Below are 14,687 nucleotides of genomic sequence, written 5' to 3' on the forward strand. Positions count from 1 at the left end.
TCATCATGCCTCATTAGCCTGGAGTGGCAGTGATTACGCACATGTTGTAGGCGAGCCAGAGCTTCCTGGATTGAACCATGACTGGCAAAGTAATCAGCACTAGCGATTACAGAGACATAGCATTCCTTGCCCATCCATTCTGAATTACAGTAGGGACAGTGTTACCAGATAAAATACAAGATGTCCAGGTAAATTTCAATTTTAGATAAACAACAAATTTTTTCCAATTTAACTGGGCATCATATGTTTATTTGCAAAATCTGGCAATCCTAGTACCCAGCAAATACCTACTACACAATTCCCCCCCACACCCCACCTTCAATTTAAATCGAAGGGAGCTCAAGACCCATCCTGAACCCTAAAGCACCCAGCTCAATTTACCAGCTGACACTCAAGTAGCCATCCCAAATAGCTCAACCCTGGTGAGATATTAGAATCACCTGGAAAGCTTTAACTAGTACTCCAAACCTGGCCATATTCTCAGAGGTACTAACTTAAGCTCTCTAGGATGAGGCCCTGGCATCAGTATTTTTAAAAATGTTAGCTCTTACATTCAGAGCTCATCAGAACCTTCTCAGATCCACTTACATGCAGATTACCGGGTCTTCCTTGAGAGTTCCCATTTGGTGGGCTTCAGGTAATCCTCAAGATATTAGGAGCATTTTAGAAGTGGACCTTGAACCACACTTTAAAAGACCTTCCCAGTCTAGATCCTGACTACTCAGTATGGTCCCCATCTCCCCGTCACAGTAGGGCTTAACTAGGAGCTCACTAGAAATGCCCAATCACCATCTGCATTTTTAAAAGTTCTCCTGATGATTCTTCCATGAAAGCTTAAGAGCCACTGATCTAGATATTTAACCATTTCTAGGGAACTCCACCCAGCAGCATAATATATTCCAAGCCCTTTCTGAAATAGCCCTGTTGCAAGGATCCCTGTGTCTATCTCAGAACTAAGATTATTCTCAAGACACAAAGGTACCTAGACAACTTTTTGTTGTCTTCATCAAATAATAGCTTAAAAACACACCAACTTACCAATATCAAATTTTGCATTATGAACATTTGGTGTGCTTACAAAAGAAATGCATGTGGTTAAAAAAAATGACAGGAGAGGTAGGGGATTTCTAAGTACTTGCAATTATTTCAAGTGGTTGCACAGAAAATAAGAGAAGGTATCATAAAGTGAATGTAATTAGGAGTAATGGAATAAAATTAAGCACAGGAAAATTTACTCTTAGTATTGGAATAATTTTTTTTCTCTCAGCACGGTCAGTACTTCCTGTAGTTCTTCCAGAAAATGTCTAAACCCCTTTCTCCAGGTTGAGTAATTTTCAAACTAGACTAAAGGGAGCATTTGGAAATAGGTTATCAAAAACTCCTTTACGTCCAGGCATTGATCTGGATGATTTAATACAGCATTTCCATTACTGGAATTAAGCATTTACTCTTGCCAAAATGCCTTCCAGTTGTTTTATTAACTAGGATTTTCAAACACCCCTTTGAGGTCAATAAGAATTTTATTTCCACTTTTACATAAAGAACTTGAGGCGCAGAGGTAGAGGGACTAGGCCAAGGTCATTCTGCAAGATAACAGCTGGTGTCTGTGAAGCCCAGTCCTGCTAATCTCTTAAATCAGGCTTCTGAATTAACTCTGACTCCTCCAGGGCTGGGAGAAGGGGAAGATAACAAATGGATGATTATTAAAGGCACTCGTGAATTGTTTTCCAATGTTCAGGAGACTTACTTGGGAATTCTTGTAAATAGTCTGACATTTTAGTGTGTGCTGGTAAATATAATACAATGTGTCCTTGCATGAATTTAGCTTTTTAAAAACAATGTAATTGAATTAGATCCCTTTAGCTTTTTAAAAACAATGTAATTGAATTAGATCCCTTTGATGGTTTGTTCAAGTGGTATATTTGAATTGGTCTGAATTGATGTATTATGCTAAATGACTGGCTAGTCTGAAAAAATTCCCTAGGGGTGAAGTTTTCATAGTTTCCTTTAAAACAGCAGTTCTCAAACTTAAGTGTGGACTGGTTAAAACAAGTTCTCAGATGCTGCTGCTGCTTCTTCTGCTGGTAGTATACCCTTATTTAGACACTGCATAGTGTGTGGTCATGCTTCAAACACCCCTTCCCCAGATGTTATCCATTTCAATAACATGAATATCTGTAAACTATTGCTTTCATAAAACAAAGGCTTCCTATAAGCAAGACTGATCTGCTTGGATCTCACCCTTTTATCTGCCCATTTTTAGACAAGGGAGACTAGAGAAGGAAAAAGTGTTTAAAATGAATAGGTGCATTGCTTACGTCTCTCAGGCTATTAACTGTACTTCACTCTGACCATAAAGAAGTTCCAGGTCTCTTGTGTTAAATAAAAACTGATGTAAAGAGGGGAGGGGAAAGAATAATGGGAAATTCTTACCCCAGCATCATATTTCTTTAAAAATGGTCATTTTTATTGAAGTAGTGGAAAGAATGGTGGTAGATAGATTCAGGGTAGATGTGGGGAGAGATACATCCTCCATCTCAGCCTTATTTTAAAACCCTCTGCCTTTCCATTGAGACTGAAGTCAACCACATTACTCTGCTCCTAACTACCTCCAGTCAAGGAAAATGGCAAGAAGAATTTTATTCTCTCACTGAGCCCCATCACACCTAGTCCTCCCTAGTTTCCCAAAGGTGTGATCAATTTCAGTTCATCGTTTTTCCAAGGGTCACCATCTGCAGGTATATTTCAGGCTGTCTAATTCCACAGAAATATTCTCCAGGGTATAGAATCTCCTCCTCTATGCAACCCTTTTAAAAAATAAATGCTATGTGAAAATGCCATCTTTCTAACCTGCTTACAACTAACACATGTGTATAGGGAAGCTTTATCCTTTATCCTTTGAAGGTCTGTTCTCAGTTTTGGGGAATGAATAATAAATTGCTCTGCAATAAAGTATTACAATGTGATGAAACATGGCACAGGCTCCTCCCCCTTCCCCAGCACCTGGGCGGATCTGGAAAAGCATGTGTGAAAGTTCTTTTACCAGACACTTACTGGGTGGTCAGCGTCAAGCTCGGTACCATACATAAGAACTCTGTGAGAGCATCTGTCTAACTCAGAGATCTTCCGGGGGAACCACAGTACATCCTCTAGTTCTGTTGAAAACACAGTACAGATTCAAAATTTAGCTCACAGATTGCATTTTGCCCCTTGCAACATTTGTCAGATTGCAAAATCACCCAACAAGCAAAACCCTCCCTTGCCTTCTTCCTCTGTCCAAATGTTCTCTGGTGGATTCAGCGTTACAATGGTGGTTTGAAATTTCAGCAACTGTATGAGCTCATCAAATTCTGTTTTGCCACACTCACAGTCCACGAAGATTTCAACCTCAGAACTTCTTCGCCGGGATCTCCTGGATTCAATGTGGATCATGTTGACATGTTTTTCCTGTTACATAAGAAATATTTCCAAGTCACAATTAGGACACAGTAAAAGGAATGCTTTCCTTGTTTGATTCTGAAGCAACAAAGTATCAAATATCCACAACAAAGGAAAAGACGATTTTCTTATTCTTTGACTAACGTGAATATTTTTCTAACTATTATCTCTATTAGTAAGAGACCTGCATAGTTATGCCTCTGTGTAGTTTGTCCAGTCTCATTAAAAATGAAGAGAGCATTTAAGATATATAAAGGACCATATAAAATATCTTATGAGCATCACTGTTTCCCAGAGTGGTTCACATCCCACTGGTGGTGCATGATTATTTTGGGAAAATTTTTGTCTATTACATTATCATCTAATCCCAATATTTTTATCTTGTATTTTTATATGTTTCTGAAAAACAACTAAAACCCAAACTCCTGATTTTATAGTGATATAAAGCCTCCTTTTGAAATAAAGTTTTAAAATAACCTTTTAAATAAATCTTTTTTTAAAAAAAGTAATACAAATGGCAGGCAGAAAGGGGAAGGTTGTATGAAAATGCCTGAGGTGTGGGAAATACTAGCCAAAGCATAAAGAAGAACAAAAAGCAGCAAAAAGAGGATCTGTGAGAGCAAAAGAAAAACAAATATTTACCACAGGAGGTAAAACAAAAGGTAAAATAAGCTGGGCCCAATGATGCACGCCTGTAATTCCAGATGCTTGGGAGGCCAAGGCAGGATGATCACAAGTTCAAAGCCAGCCTCAGCAACTTAGTGAGGCCCTTAGCAACTTAGTGAAACCCTGTCACTAAATAAAATATTTTTAAAAGAGCTGGGGATGTGGCTCAGTGGCTAAGAACTCCTGGGTTCAATTCCTGGTATCACAAAAAAAAAAAAAAAAGGATAATCATCATCATCATCATCATCATCATCACTCCCAAATGGTATTACTAATAACTGTTCTCTTTTGGCAATCTTCAGGCCAGCTTTATTCAACTATCACTCTGAGATAGATGGATTTCCTTACAATAAGGTGAAAGGGAAAATAGTAATTCCATGCTTAAAAATCAGGTTTGAATTTCCCCAGTGATATACACTTCTTTTCCCTTTAATTAATTGACGACTAGGTTCTCCTCTCTATCCCAACCCACTACCAATAAGCAATACATCCCCATCACTCCAGATGGTACACCCTGATTATCAGTACAATTCCTGGATGAGCTCAGAATTTTCCGCATTGGAGCAGGATAAGTAGCTTTCAGTGCCAGAATTGGATCAAACAGAGTCTTCTCCTGTATAAAGAAGCAAGTCTTGTGGGAAACTGTTCAAATGGTTTTTTTATTATTTTAATATTTAGAAAATAATGCTCTATTTTCTAAATTTCCTGATAATATAAATAAGATTAAGTTCAAGGTTCAAGAGATTTCACATACATTATATCACTTTGGACTTTTAATGTCCTTTGGTTGAAGCAGATATTTTTAGCCTTAGGGAACTGAGGTCCAGATGGGTTAAGTGGCTTAGCTAAGGCCCCATGACTAGCTGATGGCAGAGTGAAAACTCAGGCTGCTAACTCCTTCTCCAGGGATTTTTCCACTGTACCTAGCTGTCTAATTGAATTGGTTTTCCTTTGGGCACTGTATGGACACAGCCTGAGATGACATAATTATGTATAAAATACTATCCCAGATTTCCATTACCACTGTTTATGATACCTGATCCTTTCTTCAAGGTTAAAAGGGAACAAGGAAATGGTTGCCAAATCAGGCTGCTAATTCCCCGTCTATGATCATCGTAGAAGTATGATAATGCCTCATATCTGTACACTTTACAAAGCACTTTCACTCATATTATTTCATCCCAACAACCCAGTCATTTGGGAATTATAACTGCTACTTTACCAATAAAGAAATTGCACTCAGGTAGCAGTTCGTGATTAGCCAAACCAGGAGAACACAGGTCTGAATCCCCTGACTGCAGCTCCAACTATCTTTTCTCTGCACAGCAGCCCAAGGCATCAAGGGCAGCTAGGCTTCTTAATCTCACAGCTCTAATCAACAGCCAGTGTCCCCAGAGGAAATGCATTTGTAAGGGAGCATGTTTACTAATGGTTGGAGAATCCATCCAGTGTACATTGGCAAGAAAGCAATAGCTCTTCTAGGTTTTCCTGGGTTTATCTCCACCCAGGCTCTTTCTTGGGGTCCCAAATCACAGATTTGGTGCAAATCAAACTTCACACTTATGTTTTTTAAAGATACCCCATTTGATTCCTTTGGTTTTGCATTTCCAAGTGTGAGGTTCACTTTTTTAACTTGTGGATTTTCTCACCTGGCCATAGTCTTTAAGTTCCTAATAGGCTAATTCTGAATTAATTTAATTAATAAATCACAGTTCATGTGAGTGTGCTTCTTTCATTGTTTGGGAGATCAATTCCTCCTGTAGGGCCTCATGAAGTTTGGTTTCCTTTGAATCTCTCCCCACATTATCTGGAAATTGACTCAGTAATGTTTTGTAGCAAATGGCAGGTTTGTCACCAGAGACACAGTCATTTTAAAAGCTATGTGATAATGTTTTATATTCACCTGAAAGAGCCTCAGTGCTTTCACCAATCCACCCACTTCGTTTTTCAAGGAGAAAATGACAGCTGTCTTGCTTTTGCTGCTTCCCTTGTTGCCTTTCTTGTCGTCATTCTTGCTAGAGTTAGCTTTATTCAGCTTCAAGAAAGTACAAACACACACACACACACACACACACACACACACACACAATATGTTAGGATTCCAGAGTTTTCTATCATCATTTTCCCACCCCAGCTAGATATCCCATTCATATGCCAGAAGCCCCACCAAACATTCAAACTCAAGGTGAAGTTGCCAGGGCACTCATAACTTTCATCTTTAAATATTGGTCTAATTTACTCAGGGATATTATTTTCCAGTACTCCAAGACAGCATGTAAAGTCTAGAGGTTGAAATAAAAGGGAGATCAGATTTGCTTCACTTTAATGGCAACAAAAATCTGACCATCATTAAGTATAAACTATCATGTATAAATAGTCCTTGCCTTTATCTAGGTTTATTTTACAGCACGAAATCTGGTCTTTTAGCCTAGTGGAATTATTCTTATAGAAACTGTATTGGTTGCTAAGCATAGCAAAACTAAGAACAAGTATGTATTTTTGACAATGGTATATTTAGCTTCAATTAAGTTTTTAAGACAAAATATCCATTTAATCCTGAATATGTCAGAACATGTACTGAAACTGATTGCTTTGTGCAATTAGATCCACATTGTCAATGTGAATTGTCATTGTAAATCTAAATACACATGGAAGAAGTTGAGCAAAGAGACCATCTTTGTCAGAAGATGGTATATGAAAAGTAACTGTTACAATTCAGCCACGAATAAAAAGGAAAAGAAGAAAAAGGAAGGAAGGAAGAAAACTAGCTAGCCAACCATTAGGAGGAAACAGTAGAATCTAAGTAATAAAGTCCCATTGGCTAAAGACAAAAATGAAAAATGCTAACAACTCAGATCACAATGTCATAAATGCAGAATAAAAAAGCTGGAAACTTTTCATGTAACAGACAATGAGAAACTGTGATGGTCTGTTTCATGTTCTTTATATGTGAATGCAGAGTTTGGTAAATAGAGAACTATCTCCCTGGAAAATGATGATATAATACAACCACACCCATCCATTGTGTCCTGATGAAACTGAGAAGTGTATATTTAATATGGAACCAACAGAACAGTGATTTGCCATTGTCTTCCTCTGACTTCTCTATTGGATTTATTTTCATACATTAGTATTGCCTCACTAGATTTATATGTAATTAAAATGGATATTGTATTATTTATAACCTTCGGGAGAAGAATTTTATATAGACATTGATATTTGACAGCATGTTTAAAAACTCAAATGTCTTAGTACTCTCAACATCTGCCTCTTCCTCACAGTATAACACACAGTTCTCAGATATTTAAGTGCCTTTTTTAATATGAAAGGATCATACATTAACCGTTACTCTGAGTATTCTTTGTTTTCCTTCTAGAAGTTCATTATACCTTCAAAATTCCTCGATGTCATATCTCATCCAAATATTCAGATATTTAAATGTTAGAAAATCTATTTACATTTTTGGCCTCATTTTCGCAAATTGATTTAAATAGTTCTACACAAGTTGCTGTGATTACTTTTCAGCATTTTTACACGTAATAAGATACCAGTATGATGCATCCCTCTGGGACATATTTGAAGCTATAATATTAAAACATATTTTTCTATGACAAACTGAATTGGAATTGGCTGGTGAACACTGATAGTACATGAGTTGAAATGTCATTTAGAATTTTTAATGATTAGGAACCTAGATATATTTTTATTTCATTGCTGTGAAATAAAAACTACTATTTTTATTAAATCCCATGATTGTTACCTCAAATCAGGATCTAAAATCCTACAAATACTGTTTTTTTTTGTTAACATTTTAAATATAAAAATTCCTTTAAATTCTCAAACAAGTGGAATACTGCTTACACAACTGCATCAATTAAAAATGGAGTAATGAGGTGCTGGGGATATAGCTTAATCAGTAAAGCACTTGCCTAGCATGCACAAGGCCTGGGTTAAATCCCCAGCACCACCAAAGGAAAAAACATGAAGTAATGAGCCAAGCATGGTGGTCCACAACTGTAATCCCAGCTACTCAGGAGGCTGAGGCAGAAGAATCAGAAGTTCAAGGTCAACTTGGGCAACTTAGTAAAACCCTGTCTCTAAAACAATATAAAGAGGGCTGGGGATGTAGCTCAGTGGTCAAACACCCAGGGTTCAATCCCCAGTACTAAAAAAAAGAAAAAAAAATGTGAGGCATTCAAGAAAACTTTTGAAATAAGTTTGATCTTTTTCTTATTCCAAAATCTTCACCTCCCTACAAACAATAATACAAAATATTAGTTCTGTGTTTAATGACTGGTTTTCATAGACTTGGAGTGGATGTAGGAAACACTATAAGCTTCTGGAAACCATAGAAATCTATTTCATCTCCCTATTCCTCTCATAATAAATGGGCTTTCAAAATTCTACATACTTTTTTTGGTTATGGATTTGGGACATTAGTTCATACAAACTCTCCTTCTTAATGTTTAGGACACTTTCTACCTTGAGGAAAGAAAGTTTATTTAGCATGTAGCAATCAGTACATCTGCTTTACTTTATGAAGAGAAGAGGCAGACAAAAGAGAAGCAGAGAATTAAGGTGTGTATATTTACTCTACACCAGGTGTCCATATGATGAGGATAAGATAGAGCGTAGCCCTAGAAAACACTCTTGAATGCCAGGTGTCCAGTACTCACTGTTAAGCTGCCAAAGAGCTGATGCTCTTCAGGCACTGCTGAATCCAAGGAAAACCCTCTTCTTGCCCAGTATTTACTGGAAAACATCATCATTGCCGGCTGCATGAATCCCGATGTAATTTTTTTTCTCAGCAGCAGGGGGAGCCTACAGGGGCAATAGAAGCTCTGGTGGAGATGCAGGGAGGAAGGGACAAGAGCTTTTGCAGGCTGCTCGGAGTGCTGTCCAGAACCCTGGTGCTGAAGAGCAATGAGAATCCTCCCCTCCCCGGACTCCTTTATATGAGTGACTGAGAACTGATGGAAAGCTGATTAGAAAGAAACTCATTTCTGGTTTCTGATGGCCACAGTCAGATTACATATTTGAAGCCTGGGGTTATCTGCTCATGATGTGATTTGTTTGTTTCATAGGTCGAGTAGATATTTGGGTGGAGGTGGTGGAGAACAATACATAAAGGGATGTTATTTGAACAAGGAAACAGCTGTCCCTTGATGTTAGCACTCATCTCTTAGCCTGCGGCTAGCAGGTTAGCCTCAGTCTTTAAGTAACTATGAATTCAAAGGTTCTGTGCTTTCATTCTAAAACTGAAGAAATAACTTAAGATCTACTGTTTGTTAATATATTTTTTTCTAACCTGTGATGTTATGATTTTGTGTGTGCTTGTATGTGCAGTGGCTTTCATAAAAGGTACTGCTTCCTAATCCTCTCATCTCTGTACAGAGTGATGATCAGGCAACCTTATTGCAAAGAAAATGTGAGACTTTGATTTAGCCACCTGTAGATATAGCTCAAACACTAGCTCTAGAATATTCCTACCTGGAAATAAAAGGAAACTAAATACCTGTATAACAGTCATTCCTTTAATGCTTTTGATGGTCACTGAGTTTTTCCACTCCTCTTTTAACTAGATCAAATCCAGCAATTTGAAATGCATAGTCTAATCAATATTCTTACAAGTCAAATTCTAGAAAGAAGAAATTTTACCATGCCACAGAAAAACATTGCCAATCTCCTGAAAAATGGAAAATTCTTAACCAACTGTGCTTGTTTGACTAAAAAACTAAACAAAATCTGGGGCTGCCACAGCTTATCAATATAGAAAAAAAGGATTAAAAATTTCAAAACAGGAGTTAATGAATTACTATTGACTAGGTTTTAATTGTTTCTGGATTCTTGGGGTATTTAATTATTATTTTCTCTAATTCTCAAAATGATTATTTGGCTTCTATTTCCTCAATAGATCAGCTAATAAGGGAAACAAGTTTAAGTTGAAGTAATGATCAAAATAATAGCTAAAATTACTAAGTGCTTAGTATTTCCCAATTTCTATTCTAAGAATTTTCTATATACTTTTGTAAGTCAAAACATGATTAATCATCACAACAATACTTAAAAGGTGGTCATTATTATTTCCATTTTATGTGTAGATAAACTGAGGCATGGAGAGTTTAGAACACTTTAGCAAAGATTCACACAATTACTAACCAAAGCAGAATTCAAATTCAGCCATTCTGACTCCAAAAGCCATGCTCTCCACCACCACATTGTACAGTCTCTTGAGTACTAAACAAGGCATGTTGACAAAAGTAGGTTCTACAGACCATACATAGATTATTTCAACTAGAACAGAGCTTGGGAAGATGTGTCATTTAATAAAATTTGTGTTAGGCATTGAAACTAAATTCTGGGAATACAAAGATGAATGAGAGGTACCTACCCTCAAGGAGATTACAGACTAGCTCAAAAAACATCTATGCAAATATACAAGTGAAACAAAACATATTGTTAATAAAATATTAACAGCACATGGGACAGAGTACTCAATTCTACCTTAGAGGGATCAGAAGAGGGTTCTTGGAGAATCTAAGTTGAGTCTTTAATTGTGAGTTTGTTTATTAGTCACAAGGAAATTGGAAATAGAAACGCAATGGTTCCATGCAAAGGGGACAACATAAGAAAATATAGAACCATTGTTGCTCAATAATGATGGTGTATAGGTATGATGAGGTAAGGATGACAAATGATGGGCTGGAGTTGTGGCTCAGTGGTAGAACACTTGCCTAGTACATGTGAGGCACTGGATTTGATCCTCAGCACCACATAAAAATAATTTTTTAAAAAGATATTATGTGCATCTACATCCAAAAACATATTTTAAAATTTTTTATTTAAAAAAAGGACTCCGAATGAGACAAGGCTAAAGAGGAAAGCAGGGTCCTTCAATGACATCATATGGGCTTTGCACTTCACCTTTTCTGATATGTGAGGGTCACAACTGGAAGGGCCTTATGTATGAAAGCCACATAAGCATACTAATATTTTAGAAAAGTAGCACCTTGGAAGAAGATTTCAAGATTGAAGGCAGAAACCACATAGGATTTAAAATAGTCTAGCCAAGATGACAACCTGGCTTAAGCCAATAATATAAAAGATGCAATGAAAAGAACCAGAGATATGAAAGGGTAAATTCCACAGGGCAATATCCTGTTTGTATGTGGGAGCCAAGGGAAAAAAGATATTAAAAGTCATTTATTGAAGACATTCATTGAAGATATTCAAGATTTAACTACTTTTTTTTCTCTCTTATAAAAGCAACTCAATTTATACTACAGAATTCCCCAAATGTTCACATACCCTTGGAATTGAGGAGGGGGATAAATGAAGGAGAATGAGCAACAGTCATTCAAAGTCTATGAAGCAGTCAGACAACTTTCAAAGCTTACAACAAAATTCTAGTAACCAATACAGTGTGGCAATGTCTAAGGATAAACATAAAGATAAATGGAATCAAACTGATAGTCTAGAAATAAACCCTATTGTTTATGATCAACACAATTTCAACAAAGTCATCAAAACAACTCAATGAGGGGAAAAGCAATTTTTTCAATTTTGGATATTCTGGGACAACTTTGGATATTCACATGAAAAATAATGAAGTTGAACTTCTTTCTACCTCACCTCACACACAAAAATTAACTCAAAATGGATTATAGACACAAACATTCGAGATAAAAGCACAAAACTCCTAGAAGAAAACATAGGAGTAAATCTTTGTGACCTTGGATTATTTCATAGATATGACACCCAAAACATAAGCACTCATAGGGGGAAAAAAAGGCAAATAGAATTTCATTAAAACTTAAAAATTTTATGCTTCAGGGTATACCATCAAGAAAGCAAGAAGACTACCCACACTATAGGAGAAAATTTGTATTTGTAAATCATATATCTTATAGAAGACAGTATCTAGAACCAACAATGATAAAAGAGATCAATTTTTAAATAGGTAAAGGATTTATATAGACATTTCTCTAAATATATAGCCAATAGGCACAAGAAAAAAAATGTTCTGTCGTTAATCCCTAGAAAAAGGCAAATCAAAAAACACAATGAGACAGCACTTCAGACCCATTAGGATGGCTGAAATAAAAAATACAATGACAAGTACTGGTGAAGAAGCAGAAAATCTAGAACCCTCATACATTGTTGGTGGTGTTGGAAAATGGTGTACCCTCTTTGGACAATGGTTTGATGTTACTCAAAACACGATACACAAAGTTACCGTATAACCCAGTAACTTACTCCAGGTCTTTATAAAATGATGTAGTTCCTCAGGGAAAAAAAAAAAAAAAAAAAAAAAAAACAGTCAGCAGTTCCTCAAAAAAGTTAAACCAAGAGTTACCACAGGGCACAGTCATACTACTATTCCAAGCTATACCCTGCAAAAAAAATGAAAATATGTATCCATACAAAAATTGCATATAAATATCCACTAAGCATTAATAATTACCACCTGATGAAAAGACAAAATATCACATCATAAATGGAATATTATTTGGCAATATAAAAGGAGCTGGCAGTTAATGTTTCAATGTAGATGAACCTTGAAAATGTGATTCTGAGTGGACTGGGGTTGTAGCTCAGTGGTAGAAACACTTGCCTTGCATGTGTGAGGCCCTGGGTTCAAACCTCAGCACCACATAAAAATTTTTTAAAAAATTTAAAAACTCTAAAAAAAAGAAAATGTGATTCTAAGAGGCCAGCCATAAAGACTATGTATTTTGATTTTGTTCATGTAAAGTGCTGTAAGATGTTAAAAAAAAAAAAATACTAAGTTAGTCATTGCCAAGAGTTGCAAGGAGGGAGAAAGTGGGGAATAGCTGCTGATAGGTCACAGGGCTTCTTTAGAGAGTGATGAAATGTTCTAAAATTTGATATTGGTGATAGGTGCACAACCCTATGAATATACTAAATACCACCAAGTTGTACATTTTAAAGAAGTTAATCTTATGGTATGTAAATACCACAAAATAAAGCTGTAACAGTTAAGAACTTTTATTTACCTCTCCCAGATAGCCAAGCCACCTCCCCGTTTACCCCCCTAGCTCCGACACCAGGTAGATAAATGGAGTTATGTTCTGGAAAGGGTAAAACAAAGGACCTCTAAAAGCACAGTTGAGAGCATGGGTACCATCCTGAAAAGAAAATGACTAAATAAATATATGTACTGGATTTTGAGATTCCTAAACCTCAGAAGGCAGAGAGCCAGATAAAGGGATAAGCCTTCTTTGAAGAATCTGACCATGCCAAGAGGAAAGACCTCAAAATACTTAGAACCCAAGATTGCATTCAGAGCTCTTAAACTCTTTAACAGTGACAAGCCTCCATTTAAATATTTGGTAGAATATGAGGTTGGATTAGTTAAAATTACATAAAAAAATCAGCAAATAAAACCCTTGATAATAACTTCCAAAGAAAAATCAAAAGGCAAAAGAGGAACCTGTGTCATCTGAGAATTGCATTTACAAAGTCATAATAGTATCAGTACTAAATATTGACCTAAACAATATTATAACAACTATAACAACAATATGGTTAGATGGAAAGATAAGGAAGTAAGAATGTGATAGTCAGACAAAGGGAAGGAGACAAAGAGCTAAGCTCCCATCTTCCATGATGGAAAGTCAATGGTAATGCCTAAAACTGAAAATCAAAGTAGTAGAAATACATACATCTGCAACATTGAGATACAGAAGTAAATAGCAAAATAATCATCCCAAAGTTAGAAATCTTGCCACTGAAGGGTGAACAGAAAAAAAAAAAGGGACAGTTTCTTATATAACAAGAAATTTTGTAGTAACCCTATGCACATATAACAGTGATTATAAATATATAAACTAAAAATAAATTGTACTGCATAGTTGGATATTGGTTTTAATAAACCTGATTTTAAATCTTGGTTTGCCATCTGCCTCATTGCGCTTAAGAAGGACAAATTAGGGGCTGGGACTGTAGCTCAGTGGTTAAAGTGCTTGCCTCACATGTGTGAGGCACTGTGTTTGATCCTCAGCACCACATAAAAATATTGTGTGTCCACCTACAACTAAAAAAAAAAAATTGAAAAAAGGACAAATTCCCATTTCTCAGCCTTCATTTCTGTAATGTAAGGGTAAGAATATCTATATTTTATGGGGCTGATTAAATTGAATGTGTGCACAGTGGCAGTTAATGCATGCTCAAAGTGCCACACTGACCCTGAAACCATAGTAAAACAAAATTAGGCATTGGTTTGAAATCTTTGTCACAAAATGAAGAGATGTGGATACCTGGGATTTAATGAGGTGATTGTCCTCATAATCCAGACAAACAGGAAGTCAACAGTCATAATGTGAACTGACAGAATTGGCTTCAATCAGGCAGTTAAAGACACCAGGAAGTGAGAAAGGGAGGGGTATATTGTCAAATAAAGAAATCTCCAGGAAATTCTATAGGTGGAAGAGGGACATGTGGTTATGAATGGCCATGATGGTGAACAGCTGAGATCCCAGAGAACCACAAAATTAGGCAAGTTTTATCTTAAAGATGCCAATTGTTCTCAGCATAGATATTTGTTGTGATAGAGAATAGTA

At 36.4% G+C, this 14,687-nt stretch overlaps 1 protein-coding gene across 2 annotated transcripts in view; it reads right to left on the minus strand.

Annotated features, from left to right (window-relative positions):
• The window catches only part of Tph2 (tryptophan hydroxylase 2), a 93,804-nt gene extending 84,919 nt beyond the window's left edge, over window positions 1–8,885 (minus strand). The window contains exons 1-4 of one of the 2 annotated variants that reach the window (XM_026386612.2): window positions 8,781–8,885; window positions 6,008–6,139; window positions 3,264–3,447; window positions 3,055–3,155 (exon numbers count right to left, since the gene is read on the minus strand). In XM_026386612.2, coding sequence (XP_026242397.1) covers window positions 3,055–3,155; window positions 3,264–3,447; window positions 6,008–6,139; window positions 8,781–8,885 — 522 coding nt within the window. Of the gene's footprint in view, window positions 1–3,054; window positions 3,156–3,263; window positions 3,448–6,007; window positions 6,154–8,776 lie in introns of both variants that reach the window. The other variant, XM_026386611.2, reaches the window with a different exon arrangement.
• Between the last annotated feature and the right edge of the window lie 5,802 nt (window positions 8,886–14,687).

Source organism: Urocitellus parryii, chromosome 5 (assembly GCF_045843805.1).
Source record: "Urocitellus parryii isolate mUroPar1 chromosome 5, mUroPar1.hap1, whole genome shotgun sequence".
In the NCBI taxonomy this organism is placed as follows: Eukaryota; Metazoa; Chordata; class Mammalia; order Rodentia; family Sciuridae; genus Urocitellus; species Urocitellus parryii.